The 24,616-nt window shown below is 36.1% G+C and overlaps 6 protein-coding genes and 1 pseudogene across 8 annotated transcripts in view; 5 read left to right on the top strand and 2 right to left on the bottom strand.

Annotated features, from left to right (window-relative positions):
- The first annotated feature begins 168 nt into the window (after window positions 1-168).
- On the top strand, window positions 169-2,148 carry LOC104824851 (protein SLOW GREEN 1, chloroplastic). 2 transcript variants are annotated; one of them, XM_010557027.2, is made up of 5 exons: window positions 169-980; window positions 1,200-1,346; window positions 1,484-1,564; window positions 1,656-1,873; window positions 1,969-2,148. In XM_010557027.2, exons 1-4 carry the CDS (start codon window positions 345-347, stop codon window positions 1,839-1,841), a joined length of 1,050 nt encoding a protein of 349 aa, XP_010555329.1. In that variant the 5' UTR covers window positions 169-344; the 3' UTR covers window positions 1,842-1,873; window positions 1,969-2,148. The 2 variants fall into 2 exon arrangements, with proteins under 2 accessions (XP_010555329.1, XP_010555328.1); XM_010557026.2 differs by having other exon boundaries at window positions 170-980; window positions 1,656-2,131.
- A 3,225-nt stretch (window positions 2,149-5,373) lies between these two features.
- On the top strand, window positions 5,374-6,877 carry LOC104824850 (annotated as a pseudogene).
- A 1,196-nt stretch (window positions 6,878-8,073) lies between these two features.
- LOC104824848 (alkane hydroxylase MAH1-like) lies at window positions 8,074-9,845 on the top strand. The gene has a single exon (XM_010557023.2). The coding sequence runs from the start codon at window positions 8,167-8,169 to the stop codon at window positions 9,715-9,717; it is 1,551 nt and encodes a 516-aa protein (XP_010555325.1). The 5' UTR covers window positions 8,074-8,166; the 3' UTR covers window positions 9,718-9,845.
- A 161-nt stretch (window positions 9,846-10,006) lies between these two features.
- Window positions 10,007-11,073, bottom strand: LOC104824849 (zinc finger A20 and AN1 domain-containing stress-associated protein 6-like). Of its 2 annotated transcripts, none has more exons than XM_010557024.1 (2): window positions 10,903-11,073; window positions 10,007-10,682 (listed from the first exon to the last, which is right to left on the bottom strand). In XM_010557024.1, exon 2 carries the CDS (start codon window positions 10,627-10,629, stop codon window positions 10,141-10,143), a length of 489 nt encoding a protein of 162 aa, XP_010555326.1. In that variant the 5' UTR covers window positions 10,630-10,682; window positions 10,903-11,073; the 3' UTR covers window positions 10,007-10,140. The 2 variants fall into 2 exon arrangements, with proteins under 2 accessions (XP_010555326.1, XP_010555327.1); XM_010557025.1 differs by having other exon boundaries at window positions 10,007-10,665.
- A 6,615-nt stretch (window positions 11,074-17,688) lies between these two features.
- On the top strand, window positions 17,689-18,244 carry LOC104824847. The gene has a single exon (XM_010557021.2). It carries the CDS (start codon window positions 17,826-17,828, stop codon window positions 18,135-18,137), a length of 312 nt encoding a protein of 103 aa, XP_010555323.1. The 5' UTR covers window positions 17,689-17,825; the 3' UTR covers window positions 18,138-18,244.
- A 290-nt stretch (window positions 18,245-18,534) lies between these two features.
- Window positions 18,535-21,451, bottom strand: LOC104824846 (pentatricopeptide repeat-containing protein At4g38010). The gene is made up of 2 exons (XM_010557020.2): window positions 19,069-21,451; window positions 18,535-18,724 (listed from the first exon to the last, which is right to left on the bottom strand). The coding sequence occupies exon 1, from the start codon at window positions 21,351-21,353 to the stop codon at window positions 19,575-19,577; it is 1,779 nt and encodes a 592-aa protein (XP_010555322.1). The 5' UTR covers window positions 21,354-21,451; the 3' UTR covers window positions 18,535-18,724; window positions 19,069-19,574.
- A 1,674-nt stretch (window positions 21,452-23,125) lies between these two features.
- The window catches only part of LOC104824845 (MADS-box protein AGL42-like), a 3,560-nt gene continuing 2,069 nt past the window's right edge, over window positions 23,126-24,616 (top strand). Inside the window, exons 1-2 of the mRNA XM_010557019.2 lie at window positions 23,126-23,439; window positions 23,529-23,750. Of these exons, the coding sequence (XP_010555321.1) occupies window positions 23,569-23,750 (182 nt within the window). The 5' untranslated portion in view covers window positions 23,126-23,439; window positions 23,529-23,568. The remainder of the gene's footprint in view (window positions 23,440-23,528; window positions 23,751-24,616) is intronic.

Below are 24,616 nucleotides of genomic sequence, written 5' to 3'. Positions count from 1 at the left end.
AAAGAACATGAACTCAATCGTTTATCTAAGCGCCCCTTCTGACATAGTTCATGTCTGGCTGTAAGTGAAAGCTTTTCGGATTTAAGAAAATCTAAGCAGATGATGAGATCTGAATCGGAAAAGTATCTCATTTTTTTTTAAGGAGTAACACATTTGCGATTACTGGAATGAAAAGTGGTGATCAAATTTAAGATTTTCACAAAAAAGATGACGTCGGGATTGAATTCATTTACCGACTGGCAACAGTAGAGGAATGTCTTAAAAAGTTTTCTGAGGCTCGCCTTCGGGTTTTATGGTGTGGCTTAAACCCTCCATTTCGGTGCTTTTGCTCCTAATCCTCAAGGATGGTTTCAGCTCAAGTACTGTCGCTCGTTTCTCCGACCAAGGTTCATGTTCGCTGTGATTCGTCGATTCGCCCGTCGGAAGCTCCGGTTTTAACCTCGACCCTCTTTCAGAATCAGGTTGAATTTCGGACCCTTTTGAGAAATTCCCGATCTTTCGCTCCGAAACTCGCCCGAACCAACAATCGGCCTTTGCCCGTTTCGTCCCTCCCTCTCCAACGCTCTTCGCCTTCCTCTCGTGAGAATTTCGTTCAGGTTTTCGCGAGAAAGGCCGCTGTTTTCCTCGTCGGGTCGTTTGTTTTCCTAGGGTTATGTTCCTGCAAACCGGGCTTGGCACTACCCTCGGCGACAGTGAGATCTGAGACGGAGTACGAGGAAGAAGAAATGTTCGAGAAGGTTCTGGAGAGAGAACCGAATAACATGGAGGCCATGAAGGTGGTTGTGTACGGGAAGATGAGGAGAGGGAAGACAGCAGAAGCTGTGAAGTATATAAAGAAGCTGAAGCGAATCCAGCCTCAGGAAACCGAGTGGAAGCTTCTGGAAGCGCTTTGCTATGAGATGATGGGGCAACTGACCAAGGCGAAGAGGCTTTTCAGTGATGTTCTCAAAGAAAACCCTCTTTTGATCAGAGCTCTGCACGTATGTTCTTCTAAAGCCATAGTCTTTACCATTGTGTATGTTAGGTTTTTCTCTGTTGATGATTTTTAGATTGAATGAACAGTCACCATGAAAGTTTGGGTCTTGTTTTAGCATTGGTAGGTATTTCTTTACATGGTAGCTGCTTAGGAATCTTTCCTGCTGGTTTCTGGTGAAAGATTAGGTTATATAACGAATCTGTTCTTCCTCTCTTCTGGGTAGGGTCTTGCCATGGTAATGCACAAAAGCCATGAAGGCTCTGCTGTCTTTGACATGCTTAATGAGGCTCTGGAAGTTGCTCGGCAAGAGCAAAGAGTAACTGAGGAGAGAAACATACAAGTCTTGATCGGGCAGATGCATATCGTAATGGTAAAACCTCGATCTTTTTCACATTCAATAACGCAGTTCACCCGTAACGAGAAGCAGACTCAGTTTTCAGTTCAATATCCATGGTAAGGTAGAGATATACAAACAATGGCTCAAATGGATATCGGTTTTAACCATAGGGTCAATTGGAGGCGGGTCTGAAGATATTCCGAGAAATGGTGGATGAGAACCCGAGAGATTTCCGGCCTTATCTTTGCCAGGTACTGTATTTTGTTGGGGGTTTTATGCCGATCAATGGTGGAAATGCCCATTGCCTTAAAAGAAGCTTTTTGGCACTTGAACAAGCTGCAGGGTATAATTTACAGCTTAATGGATAAGGAGGAGGAAGCAGAGCAGCAGTTTGAGATATACTGGAGCCTTGTTCCAGAAGAATTTCCCGAAAGGGGATTTCTAGACGATGTTGCAATGGCCGCTCAAGCCAAATCCCGAGAACGACTCCAAAATTCGTTTAGAGCTAAATCTGCTTACGGGAATTAGGCCACTGATAACATTTTTGAATCGTAATCTCGGTTTGAGTTCTTCTCTTCATCTACCATCAATCAATTACATCTTCTGAATATGCTGTCATACTTTCGAGCAGCATCAGTTGAATCTCGTGTTGCAGATACATATGTTCATCGCCGAATCTTCGGGAAGAACTATGGATCCGAGAAGGTAATGAGGCGAGATCACGAATGATCTTCAAGTTGCCCATGGATTTCTGCTGACAGTCTCTCTCTGTATAAACTGTGTTTGCAAGTGTTGAAGAACCAAGGACAGCTTCTCTTCTCAGGCAAAAAAAAAACAATAGGAAATCTCTGTTTTTACGTAGGGGTGAGCATTATAGAATCGAAAAATGTGATAATTTTTTCTAACGAATCCTACGAAATTTCCGAACGGTATTTTTTTAGAAAACTGAATTTTTTAGAATCAAAACGATCTAAACCGAATATAAAATAATAACCAATTACTATATACTTTTGTAAAATCATACGATTCATTTTCGAATTGAATCGGATAGAGAAACGTCCCTCCATTTTTATGTATTGAAAAAAAAAACTTTTTCTGCTCTGTGTATAATGTATATACACTAATTCTTAAACTAATCTTTTGAGGATTATCCATTGTTTCTATTTTTTTTTTAAATGCAATTTTTTAAATGTAAATTTGGATTTTGTAGTTTACCTTCGACCAACCAGAACTGAACACCTGGCACACGATTTTCTTATTGGATAAATTTGAAATGTAGACCCACAATTCTTTGAACAAAGTGAGCAAGAAGAGAATGAAACCATTGATTGAACATGTGTCGTGTTCGAACATCTTGCCTCTTGGCCTTGGAATAAACTTTTTATGTGAAAATTATATATATATATATATATATATATATAACGATGAACATATATATCTTTAGCCATCCATGACAAAAATCCACTGATCGTGTGAATTCTTCTTCTTTTTTTTGATAATTGGTCACTCGAAGAATCGAACCGGGGGTGGTAGGTGACTTATCATCTCCACTTCTACTACCTGCTCTGCCCTTTCCGGGTTTAAAAATTTGGGCCATTTCTTGATTTATACATGTCATCTTTGCGTAGGGGTCATACTAATCTTCTCTATATCGTTTCAATTTTATCAGATGTCCCCGAAAGGACGTGTGAATTCTTCTTCTTGGCCTTGAAATAAACTTTTTATGTGAATATATATATATAGATATATAGAATTTTCTTTTATAACGATGATATTTTCATATATTTGCTCAGATATAATATCTTCTCGTTAGATCAAGAACATATATGTAGAATGTGTGTTTTATACGCATGTTTTATCCATGCTCGGGTGGATAGCTTTTGATATCAAGCATTTAAATCTATTTATTTGGATTTATTTGCTCGCTTATTAATTTGAATTTGGGTGAATGGTGATAGTTTTTCCTTTGGAGTTTTTTTTCCTCATAATTTTTACAATTTTTATAAAGTTAAAAATCCAACAAAAAAAAAATAGGTTTATGGTTTTTACTTGATTTTTTCAATAAAATGGTTTTACTGTTCTTTAAGAAAAACAAATATATAAAATTTTGATTGAATTTTTATTTTGATTTGTAGATTTCAAAATTCGAGAAAACTCTACCCATGCAATACCTTCATGCAATTGCAATTCACGTGCTAGTCAACGATCATTAATACATGGTCAAGTTTCAATATAGGTTGGTAGTTGCACCAAGAAAAAAATATGAAGGCCCAAAATTGTAATTTCTTCGACTTTCAGAAAAAATATATTTTTTCTCTATACATAAATTAAATTATGTTTAAATATAATTCAATAACATTAAAAAAAATAACATTCAATAGCTAACAATCTATCTTTTCACTTGTAATCTAAAATTTTAAATTCTATATATAATTTAAATATTTTAAAATCTTATGATATTCTAGCTAGACATCAATTTGTTATATGTAATAGAACCGAAAACTTTTTAGATTTGATTATTTTTATAAATTGTAACTTCGTAAGGAAAACAAAATATATTCTCTTTGACCAAAAAATATTATTTATACTAAGTTTTAGTTTATGGTTGACAACAGTATAAAAGGGTCCAAAAAAAATATTTAGTATTTTGCTTTATACCAAAGGAATTTCAAATTTAAACTTAAACTTGTATTAAATTATATTTATATTGCACTATGAATATTATATATGCCCCTGCAGTTAAATATGGTGATTGGTTTTTGAATTGGATACATCATACATACACATAGATAAACATTTGATACACTTTATATTTATGGTTTGACTTAGCTCGGAATAAAACTTATGATTAATACAAATTATCAACTTTCAAAAGAAGGTTGGCAGTTGTAACGAAACGCATTAATTTGTGGGCTTAAAATTATATATTCTTTTTTCTTATAAATCTATAAATTTTAAAAAATCATTCGAATGTAATATCATTTAAAAGTTAGGTTTTATAATTTAATTATGATTCACAAATTGGTATGACGTTATGTAAAGACAATAAGATGTTATTCTATTTTCAATTTATTATGGTTTATTTGGATTTGATTATTTGTTTATAATTTGATACATTGTGACAAATCTTATATTTTTTGGGCACCAAATAACATATCACATTTTACCATAAATTTAGTTGTCATCAATAAATTTATAGTGATACGAAGTTCAAAAAGGTCCCAAAAAGTAATACTTTATATTTTTTAACCGATAAGAAATTACTAAATTAATAAGTAACCTTGTGTTATAAATTATTTTCCGTAGTTAAATGTACTTTGTTCAACCAAGTTTTGTTATGAAACTTATAAATAATTAATTTTACAGTATGGAAGCTCCAGATCATCAACCGTCACCATGAATGATCTTAATTCATGTCAATATTGTATGGTATATAAATTATTCTTATGACCTGAATTTATTGTGTTTGATTTAATTTACGGATCATTTATGAAAAAAATATGAAACCATCGGCTGATTTGCAAACCCTAATGTTTAATCAACGAAAAAACAAAAATTCATGAAATATATAGAAAACCGAGTTTTTCATATGAAAATATGTATTATGTACCACAGTATCCGGGAAGAAAGAAATTTACCGGCGTGGTAAATAAGCACAGAAATTTGAAGATTGGAGTTCAAATTCACTAAATTATATATACTTTATGAATTCAATTGGAATTTACGAAATTTGAAACCATTTCTCTGTTTATACACACACACACACACGTGTGTATATATATATATATGTATGTATATATTATATCATTTAGATCCATAACCTAAACAATTAAATTGGTTTACCGAATCTTTCACACGTAACCGAGCGACATGATCAAATGTAGTGTGTGAGAGAGAGAGTGATATATATAGTGTGCCTATATATATATATATATATGTATATAGTTATACATAAACGACAACTAAATTAAGTTATTTCCTTGTATCGTACACCCGAAGAAAGCTTCCCCTAATGGCTTCGATAGCCTTATACTTGTAGTCACCATAGCTTTCATTTCCTTTCTCATGTTCCATTTCTTTCTCAACAGAAAGAGGACTCATGAAAGCTTCCCAAGGGATTGGCCGTTTCTCGGGATGCTTCCGGGTTCGATCGTAATGCTCCCTCGGCTCTTCCATTGGGCCGTCGACATTCTTGAGAACTCCGGCCTGACGTTTGCATGGAAGGGCCCTTGGTTTACGGGAATGGACATGTTGGCTACGGTCGATCCTGCGAATATTCACCACGTAATGTGTTCAAACTTCGCCAATTACCCTAAAGGACCCGAGTTCAAGGAGGTATTTGAAGTTTTAGGAGACGGGATTTTCAACGCGGACTCGGAGCTTTGGGAGAATCTGAGGAAATCGTCTCAAGCCATTCTCAACCATCCAGGGTTTCAGAGGTTTTCGTTTCGGACAAACATGGATAAGGTCAAGAAAGGGCTTGTCCCTCTTCTTGATCATGTCGCTAGGGCAAAGATGGTGGTTGACATACAAGACGTGTTCGAGAGATACGTGTTTGATACGATGTTCACCTTGTGCACCGGGTATATGACCCCGAGACACTGTCCATTGAAATGCCAGATGCCGAGTTTTCGAAAGCTTTCAATGTCGTAAAAGAGACGCTCGTGTATAGGCATGTTAAGCCGAGAATCTTGTGGAAGCTCCAGAACTGGTTAGGGTTTGGGATTGAGAAGGAGATGAGGAGAGCTTATGCCACTTTGGATCGAATTTGTGCAAAGTACATATCCGCTAAAAGGGAGGAGATGAGCTCGGGCCTTCTTTCCAAGACACAAGCTACGGATTTATTGACATCTTACATGAATGTCGGACCGGCCAAGTACAGGCTCTTGAACCCTAATGATGAAAAATTCCAAAGAGACACCATCATAACATTTATGACAGCAGGGAGAGGTACAGGCTTTACCCTGGCTTGGTTTTTTTTGGCTCCTTTCCAAGAACCCTAACGTTTTGAGCAAGATTCGACAAGAAATAAGGACAAAAATGCCAAGAGTTCAAATTTCCGGTCGTGACGAAGAAGATGAGAAAGCATTTGATCCAAAGGAGCTGAAGAAGTTGGTACATTTACACGCTGCATTGTGCGAAACCCTAAGGCTTTACCCCGTGGTTCCATTCCAACGCAAGACTCCAATCAAACCAGACGTGCTTCCGAGTGGGCATAGGGTCGGTGTAAATTCGAAGATTTTGATCATCAGTTACGCGATGGGGCGGATGAAAGCGGTATGGGGAGAAGACGCTTCGGATTTCAAACCCGAGAGATGGATCAGCGCGAATGGAGGGTTGAAACACGAGCCTCCCGAAAAGTTCTTCGCGTTTAACGCCGGCCCGAGAATTTGCTTGTGGAAGGAAATGGCGTTCACGCAGTTGAAGACAGTGTTCGTTAAGATCATACAAAACTACGACATTGAAGTCGTCGAGGGGCAAAAGGTTGAGCCAAATGTCGCAGCTCTCCTTCACATAAAAGGCGGTCTTAGAGTCAGGATTACTAAGAGATGCTCTGCCTGAATTTTATATATAGAAGCAGTAATTCGATAAATAAATCCGACAAACGAAAAAAAAAAGCATGCAATGATAAGAATAATAACAAGATGATGATGAATTTTAGCCTATGTTTTTGGTTCATTTGTAAACTATATATTTCCGAATTTTATATTCCGGGAAAGTATCTTAGACAGAAAATAAAAAAAAGGACATCAACATAATGTAATGCACTAAGCTTGTCTTTTAAGTCTAAGATGTCAAATTGGGAGACGGATTGAAAATAAAATTAAGAAAATATTTAGTTTTGGTAAATATTCAGAAATATTTAATTTTTGAGATATTAATCATATAAGAGACCCAACAGTTTGTGGGCGAGTGGTCAGCAGTTTGTGGGCGAGTGGTCAGCAGTTGGGTGTAAATGACTCAGAGGTTGGCGGTTCGATTCCTGGTTGGGGAGGAATTTTCACATGGACTGCCCCGATTCTCTGGGAGATATAGTTGGGCCAAAGGCCCGGTGAACTTACGGATTATCAAAAAAAAAAAAAGTAAGCTCACCCACATTTGCTTCAAACCCTTAAATTCCTTGACTTCAACAGTCATATATATGCATTTTGTTTGGGTATGAAAAACTTCACATGCGTTTATATTTTTTCACATTCAGACTTTGAGTCGGGTATTTTGTTTTCGCCCAAATATTCGACAGTTTTTATTTATTAAATTTGAGTTTTTTTCATGGTTAAAAAAATAAATATTATTTTATTTTGGCCCATGTAAACCACTTGCCAACAAGTAAATTCTGAGTAAAAATATAGTAACATGTTGTGACAAAAAAAAAATCATAGTTATTATCAAATCGTCAACCCCAAATTAAACATAGATATATGCTGCAAGTCTATACCACGATAAAGTGATGTATAAAATATAATCATATTCTAATTCTGCTTCAATTATTACATAATACAAAATGTTATTAAATTTCAACTGCCATCTCTCCCGCTGCCCCTTTTGAAAGTCGACCAATGTATTAATCATAGGTTTCTTCCATGCGATTTGCAATCTTCACCTTTTTTTTTTAAGCAGAAAATGAAGTTGGAAACAACTAGGAAAAAAAAAAGTTATTATATGCCATTTATGTTAAAAATAAAAAATTTATTTCATATCGATGATATCCAAGTTTTTTGAACTGGTGAATTAAAATGAGAAGATTATATACACACACACATTCCATTCGTGCGTGTGTGTATATATTATATGGATGGGAACTTAGTTAAGATCGATCCTTGTGAAATAAAACGAACTTTTTTTTCTCTCTCTAATGGCTTTCATAGGATTACCTGAAATCTCCATAGCCTTCATTTGCTTCCTCATCTTCCATTTCTTGACCAACAAGAAACCTCATGAAAGTTTCCCAAGGAACTGGCCGTTCCTAGGGATGCTTCCCGGTTTGATCGCAGCGGTCCCTCGGATTTACGATTGGAACGCCGAGCTTCTAGAGTATTCCAACATGACGTTCATTTCCAAGGGCATCTGGTTCGCAGGGATGGACGTGTTGGTCACTGCCGATCCGGACAATATCCGACACATAATGAGTTCGAACTTCAGAAACTACCCGAAAGGACCCGAGTTCAAGGAGATGTTCGATGCTCTAGGCGACGGCATCTTCAACGTCGACTCCGAGCTGTGGGAGGATCTGAGGAAATCGTTTCAGGCCGTTCTCCACCATCAAGGGTTTCAGAGGTTTACGTTTAGGACAAGCATGGATAGGATCAAGAAAGGGCTTGTGCCTTTTCTCGATCATGCAGCCAGGGCAAAGATGGTGGTGGACATACAAGACGTGTTGGAGAGATATTCTTTCGATGCGATGCTCATTTCGTGTACCGGGTATGATCCAGGGACGCTCTCCATTGAAATGCCCGAGGTCGAGTTTTACAGAGCTTTCGATGATTTCGAAGAGGCGATTATATATAGGCACTTCAAGCCGAGAATCTTGTGGAAGCTCCAAAACTGGTTAGGGCTTGGGATAGAGAAGAAGATGACAAGAGCTCGTGCCACTTTTGATCGGATTTGTGCGGAACACATATCGGCTAAACGGAAGGAGATGGTGAGCTCAGGACAGCATCATTCCTTCGGACCGGAAACCTGTGCGGATGTATTGACATGCTTCATGAATATGGATAGAACTAAATACAAGCTCTTGAACCCTAATGACGATGAATTCCTGAGAGACACCATGTTGACGTTTATGACAGCAGGAAGGGGAACAGGCTCGATCATAGCAAGATTCCTCTGGTTTCTATCAAAACACCCTCGAGTTCTTACCAAGATCCGACAGGAAATGAAAGAGAAACTGCCTCCAAGAACCAGAAGTGGCGACGACGACGATGGACTGCCTTTTGATCCCATGGAGCTAAAGAAGTTGGTATACTTACATGCAGCATTGTCTGAATCGCTGAGGCTCTACCCTCCGGTCCCATTCGAACGGAAATCCCCGGTGGAACCAGACGTGCTTCCAAGCGGTCACAGAGTTGCAGCAAACTCAAAAATAGTGTTCCCCATTTACGCGCTCGGGAGGATGAAAAGGGTATGGGGAGAAGATGCGTTGGAGTTCAAACCCGAGAGATGGATATCGGAGACCGGAAGGTTGAAGCAAGAGCCTCCTTCCAAGTTTTTCGTGTTTAACGCTGGCCCGAGAACTTGCCTGGGCAAGGACATGGCTTATACGCAGTTCAAGACACTGCTGGTCGAGATCTTGCAGAACTACGACATTCATGTCGTCGAGGGCCAACGTGCTGACTGTATTATTTCAACAGTCCTTCGCGTCAAGGATGGTCTTAAAGTCACTGTTACCAAGAGATCCCCTGCCTGAATACATACATACATATACACAATAATATGCATATATAGCTGTAATGCTTTGTCTAAATGAAACCATTAAAAAAAAAACCAAACCCATAAGTGCAATAATAATACAAAGTTGTGTTTTTTTTAATCAAACTATCATTTAGCACTTTCTTTTTATTTCTTAATTTTCGCACTTGCACAAAGATCAGACAAACAATCTGCACAAGATCATAAAGCTAAACACGGAAATCCAAATTGTTTTCTACATGGAAGATATATATCTATACATACATATATATATATATATATATATATATATAGTAACACAACATCATAAACCATAACAGATATGTACAAACGAGAAGATTCAAAAGGGCAAACAGAGAATCAAAAATTGTAGTGCCTACCTCCATACTTACACCAATCCAATTTCCATGCATCGTCATATTCATATCTTATCAACCTTGTCAGCCTTCACCACAGGGTTAGCCTTGGCAATGGCGTCTTGCCCGACGGTCTTGTAATCAAACACGCAGTTGTGCTTGTCTGAGTAGCGATGCTGAGAACAGAAGGTATGACCACATCTGCACTTGAAGCCAGTCAGCCCTACCCTCTTCCTACATGAGCTGCACCTGTTTGACTTCAATGGCGGTGGCGGCCTCACCGAATTCTCCCCGTCCCAGATTTTGCCGGGTTGTGACTCATTGTTCTCGGGCTTTTCAGTGGTTTGTTCAATACCCTTTTCCTTTCCCACAGCCACCGTGTTTTTGGCTATGGTTTTGGATTGTTTGAGAAGAAAATCTCTGTAGCATTTGGAGCAGAGGTTGCTTGTGTTCGGACAACCGAAGAAACCGCAGTTATTAGCGCAAATGGTCGGAGCCGCTTGAGGCTCGTGGCTGGTTTCCTCCAGCTTCCTCTTCTGAGATTCGGGCTCCATTGTTATTCTAATTTCAACACTCAAATCTTCGAAACCCTGTAAATAACAAAACCCTACGAAAGGGTTCGGATTTCAGTGTCGTCAATCAAGCATCGATCTTTCTTAATCTCGGATTAAACCCACGAATCACAACTCGAAATCCGACGAAAACCAAAAAACTAGTAACCTAAAATCACAAATTCGATCCTAGAATCTCCATAATTCAAAGCTAGGATCCAAAACCCTAACTCTAAAACCAATCCAACAAACGGATCATAGGAAACCTCACGATACCTTAGTTAACCCGATGCATCGAGAGATCAAGAGCTGGAGAGATCTGAACCGAGTGGTAGACAGAGATTTGGGCGAGAAATGAACATGCAGTGGGAACACGAAGTACAGGGGGGGGAGTCTTGAAGAGGAAAGACAAAAATGACGTAACAGGAAAAAGCTCAGTTCCTTTTCGTGTGTGGTTTCATCCGTCGAGGATTAGGTTCGCTGCACACGTGCTCACTCACCGTGTCAGACTGCTTCTCGGCTGACGTGGAAATTATCCGCACTATTTTGAATTATTTTAAATCGATTAATTATCGCGGACCAATCCTAATTGGGCTTTCACAAGCCCATATGTAACCCACTTCGTCTTTTAGTTTCCCACGAAACGAATAATTAGCCCATTTATAAAAAACAATATATATATAACTTTAGGCCCATTAGTTACATCATTCTGATCAATAAACTTTATGATATTACGATTATGAAATGTAATTTACATATGCGTTTCATAATAATTGATGTTTTAGACAATTATATTTGTTTATAAATAGATATCATTCTAATTTTTCTATGTAATTTTTTAAAATAATTTTCAATTTTATCCTTAATTAAAACTATTACAATTCCAATAAACTTTTAATAATAATAATATAGTTTTTATCATTAAATAAAGGTGTATAATTTTTTTTTTATTTTCTTAAAAAGTGTGAAAAAACTCTAAAACGATAATTATTTAGGAAGGAGTATTATTTTTTGTCGGAGGCGGATGTTATAATGTTGGTTTACAATGATTTTTTCATCTATTTTTAATAACTATATAGTGCGTCACTCTCCACAATTATATTTACTAACCCATTTTGACAAAATAAAGCAACCGACAAAGATATCATCTTGTGAGATTAAAAAGTTATAATGAAAATGGAAATAATATAATATACATACATATATATATGTATATATATATATATATGTGTGTGTGTGCGTGTGTAATTAAGTGGTGTTACAGAGAGAAAGCATACCCGAATGTTAGAGGCGGTAAAATCCAAACAAAAGCATCCAAAAATCGTGAATGAGAAAAGAAAAGAGACACAAAACCATATTGCATCCACATATCATTTCATCATGGGAAAAGAAAATAACAAATACTTTGTTCCCTCATCATAATATTTATGTATATAAGAATTATAAAAAATGCACTCATTTATTTTTCAAACGTATATAATTCCAGTAATATATACATTAAATGAAATTCGGATTTTAAGTGTAATATCTTATGTCGCATTAAATTCTAGAAAATCTATAAATTAATATTTGAGAGAAGTTGATTTCTCGTAAAACTTTGTTTTCGGACCCAAAAAAAAAAGGAAGGGGAGGATTCGGATAACATGTAATGGCAAACATCGATAATTATAACAAATATGACTTTTATGGTATGCTATTTGTTCTTTTTTTTTTCTCTCTCGTTTTCTCCCTGATTTTATGTCATTTAAGCTGGGACCCATCTGCATATTACCAAACTAATTATACCAAAGAAACCCAAAATTAAGTTTTGATTGGTGCAGTTATGTCCAATCATTTGTCGGCCCCTCCATGTTAGGGTTTCTAGATTGACTTGATCCTATAGATTGCATATCGATTTTGTTCTTTCCGTTTTGACATTTGTCACTATGTTTACTTTAAATCGCATATTGCTTACCGTTACCGAGGTTTAGATTTGAAGTTTTTTTTTTGTTAATAGGATATCTTGTGCCAATGTCTAAATTAATTAATCTCGGGACGGGAACCAATCACGTGCCAAGATCCAGATTAAATTTGAAGTTCGAAGTCGGGACGAGACAAACGCTTTGCACTCTCATTTCACTCGTTGAACTATTCAGGTTTCGATGGTTTAAATTTGAGATTAGTTACCTCTTTCGCCGAATCATATCAGTTTAGACCCCAATAAGCATTTTCAGTTAATTTTATTTAATGTCATTGCCATGGCCCATGGACACATTTTTTTTTTGGAGTAAAAGATTGTGAAACAATAATCTCACATTAAAAATATATAGTTTTATACTTCAAATGGGCTTTAGACAACAGAACCGACCATGGATTATGAAGAGATACGTATAGAGATATAGCTTAGGCCTATGGGATGGGGGCTGTTGGCACAAACAGACAGAGAAGACATTACAAGACAGCCTCCAGTGGTCGGATTAATATTTATGTTTTTTTAAAATTAGTATTAAACGAAAAAAAAAACATAAAAGAAAAGATGCAGAAATCCAACGTGGTGTGATCATTCCTCTTCAAGCCCCCCCTTTGTTTTTTTCCTCTTTCTTGTCATCTCTCTCTTTTTGTTTCCAAATTTCAAGTTTATATATATATATATATATATTTGCAAGTAATCAAAGGCAGCACAGTATACAGACAAATACAAGATATTGCCTTGGAATCAAATAAGCAAGCAATTATAACTAAAGATAACACGTAGTTGCATAATGACATTGTACCCTATATATATCATGCGTTTATGTACATATATGCATCGTTATATGTATTATATAGTCCGTGAACTGAAACCAAGCAACGTACCAAAAGGAAAACATTCACTGAAGAAGTAATCATGGAGGAAAGGGAAAGCTGAGGGATGAGGAAAGAGAGATACAAATCAAATACAAGTGGGCACAAATACAAAGAGACGACAACAACCGAAATGATGAACTTCGCCAACCCACGCTCCCCCACTTCCACACCCATTAATCAGATTATTATTATTATTATTATTATTATTATTATTATTACTATAATAATGAATTTCTTTTCTTCTGAAATTCACTCAACCAAAAAAAAGTTCCAATTTTTTTTTTTAAAAAAAAAGAGAGTTTTTTTATATAATAACGTGCAAACCCCACAATCCCGATGGCGAAAAGAGAGCAAAAAGGGGAAAGAAAACCAACCCAATTACGTATTACGTGTAGCTTTGTTATCCCAATTTCCCACGTACCAATGATACTCGACGTCACAGTGATGTTGTTCTCACGCAAGCACGAGCCCCCCAATAATAATTAAAATAAATAAATATGGTTAAGGTCCAAATATGTTAGGTTACGAAGATTCGACGATTGATATAGTTATCTTCGTATAAATACTTATCAGATATTCGTATATACGACTTAGTAATGTTATGTCATGAAATGTCTATAATGTTGTGAACTATTTAGATAATACAACTTGTCGTGTAAAATACCGTGATAGCTTGGAAACTGAATCATTTCACTTGTATTTTAAAAAAAAACAGATCTATTTGTAATAATATATTAAACAACGTTTCCCAATATCACATTTTAACCGTCCGAAAATTCTTTTTCATATTTTTTTGTTAACGGTAAATATTATATATATAAAATGATCGTACAGAAGACACGTACCCAATGGTAATACAGATATTAAAGGTTATAATATTTTTCTCAGTAAAAATTAGTAAATCGCTCACCCAAAAAAAAAACAATTAGGGGAATCTTGTGATTTCCGAAATATCGTTTTATTATGATGATGCACCAAATCTATCGCTGGTTTAATTTCTATTTTTTATTTTCGGTAAAGGACGCTGGTTTAATTCCACTGTATTTTGTCTGAATTCTCTAAAAAGAAATTGAAGTTCGATCACACGAGTTTAATAAAAAATCCAAAAAGGTATTTGAGGTGGCCGAAGATATTTTAGTATATCAAATTCTTTTTTCTCCTTTATTGGTGAAGGGTTAATGTTTATGAAATGTTTCCTGATATTATCTTTTATATTTATTCTAAAGACGGTGGCTAGTTTAAGATCTTGAATGATATTGGTTTTTATTTTGGATTTTTGGTTTTTAGTTTTTGGTTTTTGTCTTTTGAATTTCATAAATTTGTAAATCTAAAAAATGGTGGCATTGAATGGTTATAGTTTTGGGAGTTTTTAGGATCTAAAAACCAAAAAAACTATCATTCAAGCTTTTATAAAATTACTGTTTCTAAAAGCTTGGAAAGCCATTTAATGAGAAAAACAATGAAAAACCAAAATTCACTTTTTTTTAGTTTTCAAATATTATAGAATCCAAAATCTAAAAACCAAAAACTAAAAACCAAGGCTTTGAATGTTGTTTTTTTTTTTTTTGGATTCTAAAAACTCCAAAAACTTCCACCATTCAAGATCTAAAATTCAAAAACTAAAACAAAAAACCCAAAATAAAAGTCATCCCCATTCAAAACCTGTAACTTTTGGTTTTTAGGAAAACCAAATTTTAAAAAACTTGATTATCAATTTTTTCAGTTATTAAAATCCAAAAACTCTGAAAGCCACTTCCTATTCAACACCTTAAATTTTATAATAAAAAATGCGTATTATTAATCGTGGTAGAATTGTATAGATAACTTTAAATTTAGTAAGTTCCACTACAAAAAAACCTGCATATAGCGACGGAATTTGCGACGGAAATTTCCGTCGCACCGAAAATTGCGACGGAATGTGACGATTTTACGACAGAATGTGGAAAAAAATTATCCGTCGCAAACAGTCGCAAAATCCGTCGCAATTTGCTACGGTTTGCGACGGATAATTCTGTCACAACAAAGAAATAGATGATTTGCGACGGAAAATAAAAATTGCGATGGATTGCGACGGAATTTTCCGTCGCAATGTATTTGGTTTCGTTTTTCGACGAAATTTTTTGAATTTTGGGTGCGTAAATTAATTTTATTTTGTAACGGATTGCGACGGAAAATTCCGTCGCAAAACGCAATATAAAACCACGAGTCGTCTTCTTCATCAGACTTCAACGATTTTCGAAAAAAAAATAAAAATCGCCAAATTTTTTCTAAATCTCTCCAAAGATCGCCAAGTTTCTCCCATAAGGTAATATGTATGTATTTATATATATATATGTGTGTGTTTGATGTGTTTGTGTGTGTTTATGTATGTGTATGTGTGTGTAAGTGAATGTGTATATATATGTGTGAATGTGTATGTGTGTGTTTATATATGTGTAAGTGAATGTGTATGTATGTGTGAATGTGTATGTGTGTGTATTTATGTATGTGGATGTGTATATATATGTGAATGTGAATATGTATGTGTATGTATATGTGATTGTATGTGTATATGAATATGTGTATATGTGTGTGTTTATATGTATGTGTATGTATTTGTGAAATATATATGTGTATGTGTTTGTGATATGTATATGTGTATGAGTTTATATGTATGTGTATATATGTGTATATGTGTGAATGTGTATGTGTGTTTGTGTATATGAAAATATGTGTATATATATGTATGTATATGTATGTGTGTTTGTGTATATGAAAATATGTGTATATATATGTATGTATGTATATGTATATTTGTATGTGTGTAATGTATATGTATGTGTATGTGAAAATATATATATGTATGTGTATATATAGTATATAATTTTTTTATATTTTTTTTTTAAATTTTTTAAAACATTTGCGACGGAATGCGACGAAATTTTTTCCGTCGCAATTTGCGACGGATATATCCGTCACTTTCCGTCGTAAAACGCAGATTTTTTCCGTCGCATTGCGACGGATTAACGACCGTTATACGTTTGCGACAGCGCTATACCGACGGAAATAAATCTGTCGCATTCCGTCGTAAATTCTTAATTGCGACGGATTTTTTTTTATATTTGCGACGGATTTTTCCGTTGCTATATAACTGTTTTTTTGTAGTGTTTAACGAAAAATGTTGGTCGTTGCGGTGTTACATCATTATCAATGTGACGGTATATCTTTTTTCCTTGTGTACCAATTCAATATTTTGGCAAAACTAAGTTTATAAAAAGAACAATTCGGATATAAAAGGCCGGAAAATATAAGTTTATGTACAAAGTTTAATGAGATTAAAATTAGTGAACATGAAAAAAATACAATTAACGTTTTTTTTATTTTAACTTGATTCCATCCAAATGATTACCACTAAAAGACTAAAGCTAATAAATTTGTGGCAATAAACTTAAACATCAATTGTACAGTAAAAAAATATTTTGTATAACTAAATGCGTTTGTATAAATGTATTTTTTATAAAATATTTGGGCCATTTTTCACTAATGTTACCTAAAAATCAATTCAAATATGAAATTATTTTGTTTACTTATAAATAACACTTCTCGGAAAAAATAGGAAATTAATTCTACAACCAAATTTTGCACATGAAAAAACTTAATTAATGTCCGAAGGCAGAAAAGAGAGAACGAAGTCTATTTGAAAAATATTCAAACTTTTATCCATTTTGATAATTTTTGCACGCTTTGGTTATTTTTTGCTCTCTTTTTCATTTTTTTTTATAGAAAAGGTTACTGGTTTTCAAATATTCCAAAAGTAAAGTCAAGTATATTGATTTGCAAAAACGGAAAACGTCTTAAATGATTTGAAAAACAATCCTATATATAAAGTTTTTGTCAGTTTTTTACCAAAATATAAAGTTTTTGTCAGTGTGACTTGAAGAAATTAAGAGTTGGGCAGACGTAATAATGGTAAACCTAATCTTTATCCAATTAATTCATAGAATCCACTCATTAATTATGTATATATCACGAATCTCCAACAAAATATTTTACCATAAAATTTGGTTTAATCCTCAAGATTAAGATACACACACACACACACATATATATATATATATATATATATAATATCTAACAAGTTAAATTACAAATCAATAACTCGCTAAAATACTTTTCGTTGAAACTCACTCCAATAACAATTTGGAGGAATAGTTACGCACTTTTCACGACCGTTGACCTAAACCTAGACATAGAAAGTCGAAAAGACTAAAATACCCTCACCCTTGCCCCTCTCGGAATATATATAAACCTCTATTGCAACCCTCACCTCATTCAACCAAAAACCCAAAGGAGAAAAGCAAAAAAAAAAAAAAGAAAGCTGAGAGATCAAAGCGATGATGAAAGCTTCAAGAAGAGCTTCAGACATAAACGCATGGGGCGGGTCCGTTCTGTTGTTGTCTTTGATACTGCTGAGTTCGGTCCGAGAGAACGATGCTTCTGGATCAGTCAGAGGGTCTCTGTTCTCGGACCGTCCATGCGAGGAGATTTACATCGTGGGAGAGGGAGAAACGCTTCACACCATCGGCGAGAAATGCGGCGACCCGTTTATCGTGGAGCGAAACCCGCATATCCATGACCCGGACGACGTCTTCCCGGGTCTTATCCTCAATATCATTCCTTTTTACCCCACTAGAAGAAGTTTGTAAGACAAATTTTTCATTTTCGGTCTTGTTTTCTTTTTTTATTTCCATTTATGTATATAATTTCACAAAGGAAAATAGATACAGAGAAAATAAACGAGTTTGTGGTTTGATTTTGGGTCATTGGGAAGATTTTAAAAGTTTGGGTCGTAAACGCAAATTAGTGAAACATTCGGGTTCCAGCGAAGGGAAAAAGTAATTAGTTGATAAAAGAAGAGCCATCGATATGCAATCAAAGACGCTAATTAGTAGATTATATCAAATTACGATACTTAATGGGGAAACTGAAATTTTAAAACTAAATTCGTTATGATTTTTAAATGGTTTATAGATCTTATGAGATTTTATCGAAATTATATTTGATGAAAAAAATAATACTATCGAAGAGATGCTAACTATTTGTTGATTAATTAGAGATAATCCTCGAATTAAGAAAAGTGTATACGTCTTCCTCTTGGCCGTTGAAATTAAAAGCGAGTGCCACCAGATTTACTATATCTACCAAAGCAAGAAAAGCCTCCACCAACCACCATATACACGTGTCCCATCATCATCATCATCATCACCATCATCATCATCTCTTTTTCAGTAACCTGAGAAAACAAGGAAAATGGTTCTATCATGTATGTCACTGCAAAAACCATCAATTGCGATCTTTCAACCTACATGAAAGCACTTTCTGATGGTTGGCACTTTGGTAAATATGAAGCTTTTGTGTGTGTGTGTGTGTAATGACCATGTTGTGATCAATTATTTTCCAAAGAATCGTATCCTTCTTATAAAGTGAATTAGAGTAATGTGGATATTTCATGGGCATAACCCTCAGAATATGCCAATCACCGTACCAAAATACAAAAACATAATAGAGAAGAGAGAGTGCATGCATCATAAAATACACAAATGTGGGTTAGCATGCAGCCATATCTGGTATCAATACCATGAATGATCAAAGTTGAAGATGGGCAGTTGAATACTTGCATCATCTTCTAGAATCTGAATCTGGGCAGGTAAACGCTAAGAGAATACGTTCCCATGGCTTCTCTAGAACCGAAAACACGCCATGAAAAGCAGCTTTCAAGGAATGGATATCCATGGAATAAACGCCTCCATAGCATCTCCGTTTGTGGAAGAAGAGCCCGTCAAAAAGCTTCTTATCCGTCTCTTTTTTTTCTTTTATATACCAAACTGAAACTGGCTATGGAGGAACAGAGCAGGAACTTCAATGAGCAAAAGCAGTGATAGGGCATTTCTCCATTGGCAGGCGACTGGCTCTGTTGCTTGCCAAAGGAGAGTTGCCCTGTGACTGCTTTGGCTTACTTAATTTGACCCTCTTTCCCGTTCTGTTCACATGATAGGCCATCTCCTTCTTCTGCTTCTTTCTTTGATGAGGTTTCCGATTTCCAGTTTCAGATTGTTGGGTCCTCCGTTTCTTCGATTTGAAACCTAGAATGCATCTCCGAGGTCAGCTTGATAACCGAGGTTTTCCAGTACAAGACGTGTCTCCTCATTCCGGGGATGGTTAGTGTCTCCAGCTACAAACTCATGGCTCTCACCGTCAACTTCTATAGTACTTGACCCTGGTGTTTTTGATATGCCCTTTTCCTTCATCAACTTCCTTATCCTCGTAACGTCGCCCCATCTTCTATTAGCTGCATAAATATTCGACAAAAGCACATGTACACCACTATCATGAAACTCCATATTTGAAAAACAATCCAAGATTTCAGGAGGAAGCTCCAAAGTCTCCCTAGCCTTGCAGGCACTGAGAATAGCACCACATATTAGCACATCGGGTTTCATTGGCATAGCTTTTACGAGCTCCAAGGCTTCATCCAACAGTCCAGCTTTGCATAGCAAATCAACCATGCAGCCATAGTGCTCTAGCCTTGGAGATACGTTGTAGCGTCCACTTTGCATCTTGCATAAGAACCTCCGGCCGTCATCGACTAACCCTGAATGGCAACAAGCTGTCAAAACAGCGAGAAACGTTACATCATTTGGCTTCAAACCGGATCTAACCATCTCTTCAAAACATCCAAGGGCTTCACTTCCATGCCCGTGATTGGCCAAACCACCCAACAAAGCATTCCACGTAAATACGTTTTTGTTTCTGATTCCGTAGAAAATCTCCAACGCTGTATCGATGCACCCACACTTTGCATACATATCGACCATAGCTGTACCCACATGGGTATCCCATCTGATCCCAGCCCGGAGGATATACTCATGAACCCATCTCCCATAATCAAGAGCTCCTAAACTAGCACAAGCTGACAGAACACTAGTCAGTATAACCCCATCAGGTTTCAGACCCGATGTCTGCATCGTAGAAAACAATTCAATGGCCTCTTTAGGCCTTTTATTCTGAACCAGTCCGCTAATAATGCTCGTCCAAGAAACAATGTCTTTCTCCGGAAGATCACCAAATAGTATCATTGCATCGTTCAAACACTCGCATTTAACATACATATCTATAAGAGCATTGCCTGCCTCGATGCTCATAATAGAAGCCCGTTTTAAGATCAACCCATGGATACATTTCCCTAAACTCAAACACCCCTCTCGCCCACTGGCCACCAGCACGCTCACATATGTAGCCGAATTTGGCTCAACATCCATCTTCAAAAACAAATCCAATGCCTTTTTGTACAATCCGATTCTCGTAAAACCGGATATAATCCCAGTCCACGAGACTACATCTTTGACAGGCATTTGATCAAACACCTTACTTGCATCACCCGATTCGCCGCATACACCGTATAGATGAACGAGAGAGTTTTGCACATAAATATCATCAGAAAAACCCATCCTAATCAGAGTTCCGTGAATTTGATTCCCTTCTCCGACTCCCAAAAACTTCCCGCAAGCCTTTAGTACAGCGGGAAAAGTATACATGTCCGGAGAAAACCCATTCTTCACCATCGTTCGATAAACCAGAATCGCGGCTGACGGGTTATCGCAGATAGCGTAGTTTGATAAAAGCGTGTTGTAGGGGAATGAGCTCAACCCACGACGGATTTGCCGCAGAAACTCGCACGCGTAGGGCGAGAAATCCGCCGATTTGCCGAGAAAGTTCACGACTTTGTTAACGACCAAGTCGTCCCGAAGGAAATCCCGGGAAAGCAACTGACACTGGATTTGCTTGAAGGCGCAAAGAGAATTGCATCGGCTGATCAAATCCAGAAGAAAAGATTTCTCTGGAAAAGGCATAATATAACTCATTAGTAACCAATCAAACTATCCCCATTTTCCAGAAATCGATAGTCCTTTTTCCGATCTCCGAATCGGAATTTCGGGACGAACAGTCGCAACGAATCCATTTTCCGGGAACTTGCTGGTGGAAGGGAAGAAGGAAACTCAGACACAAACCTTCTATTTCAAACGGAAGGGACTCCTTTCCTCCTTTTTGGGCTTTGTTTGGGCCTTTAATAAAAAATAATTTCGTTTTTGTCTCATTTGGGCTTCTTCAAATGGGTCAATACTGGGCTTTACGAACACCTACCATCGTGGAACCAATAAAAATATTGAATAATGATATAAAATATTTAAAATTTGGTTTTAATGTTCTCCTGTCAAAAACGAATATTAAATACTGTCGTTCAGGCATCGGAATATTTAGCTTTTTTTTTCCCACGGTTATCTATGCTATCAGTCAATGGTTTGAGAGAAATTAGAAGTATGAAAAAATGAGAAATTATAAAATTAAAGAAAATAAAATGTGGGAACCAACCAGTGGAAGGCACGTGTGAGAAGTGGCGAATTCTCATTGGTTGCCCCTCACATCATTGTACGATGATGTCTGACGCACCTTCCAATACTGTTTCCTCTCTTTTTTTTCCCTGCTTTTACACATTTTTTTATTCCGTGTTTTTCTTTCGTTTTTTTCCGATTTAACATAATCGCATCAACTTTAAACGTAAATATATATATATATATATGTAATATATTATTCAATAGGAATGTGCCACGTGTCATCTCGGATGGACCTCTTTTTTATTTTTTTTAATTTTGAGTGAATGTTTCCAATGGTTGGTTGCCACGTTTCCGTCTTTCTGCCTTTCAGGATTTCCGATATCTTAAGATTTATGTATATTTTTTTTCTCATAATGGTTTTTGGACGATAAATTCATTTTTTTTTATAATCAGTCTTTTGGTCTGACTACGTCTATCCTAGATCCGTCAAATTACACATTATCGTATCATTGTATTCGTAATTACACGTTCAAACAGGTGTTTCTTGTCCTAAAAAAAATATGTGTTTGTGAAAAAAAATCAACAATTTTTCAAATAAAATTGTTCCAACTTATTTATTATAAATTTACAGGCGATGACCAATCAAAACACTGAGGATATATTAATATATGATTGTAGGGTTTCTCTCTTTGTCCTCGTATTTTCTATTTTTGTGATTTCTTTCTGAAAATCCTCTTTCTCTTTCCCCTAACCATCTCTTCAAAACATCCAAGGGCTTCACTTCCATGCCCGTGATTGGCCAAACCACCCAACAAAGCATTCCACGTAAATACGTTTTTGTTTCCCTTCATTAGTTTTACCAAAACAAGGTGAGGCCACGATCTTTCCTGATATTTAATTATATTGCAGCCACGCCAATATTTTAATATAGCAAAGTAACGCTTGGACCTGCCCCAGTTATCTTAAATCATTAAAGTTAGTATATACTATAATTAGTTAGTCTCCAATATAGGAACCCACGAGAACAAAAAAAAATGTAATAAACTTGCAAAAAAAATATGTTTTGTATCTTTCAATGCAATATAATGGCTCTATTAGTTAAAGAAAATGGTAAATTAGTAGATTTTACTGCATTGGGGAGGTGTTGTAAATAATTTATATACCTATATTCATGACAGATTTTGCAATTGGTGTGGTTTCTTTTTTTTTTTTTGGGTTATTTTAGGGTTTTGTGGTTTGAGAAGAAGGGAGAGTGCTATCCACTTGAATATCGATAAAACGAATAATCAAAAAGAAAGAAAAAAAACCCATCTTTCCTTTGTCACTCGGATCTTTCTAGGGCTTCTGACCAAAAAACAAAAAACTTGTTTACTTTCCTTTTTTGTCGAATTTCATTCCATTTCTTGCCCTCAACTTTAACTTCCTTTCCCGTTCCTAGAATCTCTGTATTGCTCGTTCGTCCCAGTATACATTTTCCTGGAAAGATTGTCCAGAATCTGTCGTTTTATTGCGATTTTTTTTTGTCTTTGACAAACAGAACTCGGACTCTTGTCTACTGGGTCTCGTCTTCTTGATTTTCCGGTGGGACATTTTCTTCTCGGTCAACTTCTCTCCGGTGAGATCTCTTCCTGCAGCGATTAATTCAATTTTTTCTTTTAAAAAAAAAACATTGTTTGACTTTGTTCTTGATCTTGCTGAGATTAGGGTTCCGATCTCTGTGGATCTCGAAGCAGCTGGAAACAAAATGGTGAGAGGAAAGATTGAGATGAAAAGAATCGAAAACGCGACGAGCCGGCAGGTGACGTTCTCGAAACGGCGAAACGGACTCTTGAAGAAAGCTTACGAGCTATCAGTTCTTTGCGATGCCGAGGTTTCTGTCATAGTCTTCTCTGAGAAAGGCAGACTCTGCGAGTTCTCAAGCTCCGAGTAAGGTTTTTTCTTTTGATTTTATATCTTCAACCCATTTTTGTGTTCTTCCCTGATTTCAATCTTGAGGGTTTCTCTTGTTTTAAAATCTGTCATGTATGGTCTTACGATGTTCTTGATCTTGATTTGCTTAGGCTGTATAGCATTAGATTTGGTGTTTGTCCTACAAGATTCTTTCTCTGAACGCTAAAGATTTTGCTTGCTGCTTTTCTAAATTCTCCCCTTTTACAAAAACAAAATTAAAGGATTTTTTTTTTTTGTTAGGGCTGGTCCAAGTTTGAATATTTGGAACCACCCTTTTGTTTTCTGATGTGTTTCAAATTTTCAATCTATCATATGTGAGCTATTTTAAGCACCCAGTGTGTGTATGTATGTACGTACGTATGTACGTACGTATGTTTGTATGGTCTAGGGTTCCCAAAAGCTTCTTGAAGAATGAACATGAAAGGGATGTAATAATCTTATACCCCCCCCCCCAATATATGCAACATGAATCATTTCGTAAGCGAGATCCGTACCAACTTGCACAATTTTTTTTTTAAAAAATTCCTAAATTACAGATATTTTATATATTTAGGTCACAGATTTTGTACTATCACAACTGCTTCTCCCTATCTGTCATTCTTTTGGGTCTAGTTATTCAGTCTTTTGTGCTTAAAAACTTCTGCATTTCGCTCTTATGCGCATATATGTGTATTCGGAAGGTTCCAGATTCCATTTGGGGAGAGATATTCATACGGGATTTTCCAATCCTCTGGAGATATATTTGGATCAAAATTCCGAATTATAAAAAAAAAAACTCAAAACAATTTCGTCATTTTCTTGCTTTTTAATCTTATGGGATGTGTTGGCGATATATAGCGTCG

This window comes from Tarenaya hassleriana, unplaced genomic scaffold, assembly GCF_000463585.1.
Source record: "Tarenaya hassleriana unplaced genomic scaffold, ASM46358v1 Cleome41, whole genome shotgun sequence".
In the NCBI taxonomy this organism is placed as follows: Eukaryota; Viridiplantae; Streptophyta; class Magnoliopsida; order Brassicales; family Cleomaceae; genus Tarenaya; species Tarenaya hassleriana.
The sequence above is the reverse complement of the archived record's forward strand: the minus strand, read 5'-3'. Positions and strand labels throughout refer to the sequence as shown.

Bases quoted from the DNA above. Each gene is read 5' to 3' on its own strand.
- LOC104824851 (XM_010557027.2), top strand. From the start codon at position 345: ATGGTTTCAGCTCAAGTACTGTCGCTCGTTTCTCCGACCAAGGTTCAT. The intron at 981-1,199 runs GTATGTTCTTCT...TCTTCTGGGTAG, and splicing joins TTTTGATCAGAGCTCTGCAC to GGTCTTGCCATGGTAATGCA. The intron at 1,347-1,483 runs GTAAAACCTCGA...TTTTAACCATAG, and splicing joins GGCAGATGCATATCGTAATG to GGTCAATTGGAGGCGGGTCT.
- LOC104824848 (XM_010557023.2), top strand. From the start codon at position 8,167: ATGGCTTTCATAGGATTACCTGAAATCTCCATAGCCTTCATTTGCTTC.
- LOC104824849 (XM_010557024.1), bottom strand. From the start codon at position 10,629: ATGGAGCCCGAATCTCAGAAGAGGAAGCTGGAGGAAACCAGCCACGAG.
- LOC104824847 (XM_010557021.2), top strand. From the start codon at position 17,826: ATGATGAAAGCTTCAAGAAGAGCTTCAGACATAAACGCATGGGGCGGG.
- LOC104824846 (XM_010557020.2), bottom strand. From the start codon at position 21,353: ATGAGTTATATTATGCCTTTTCCAGAGAAATCTTTTCTTCTGGATTTG.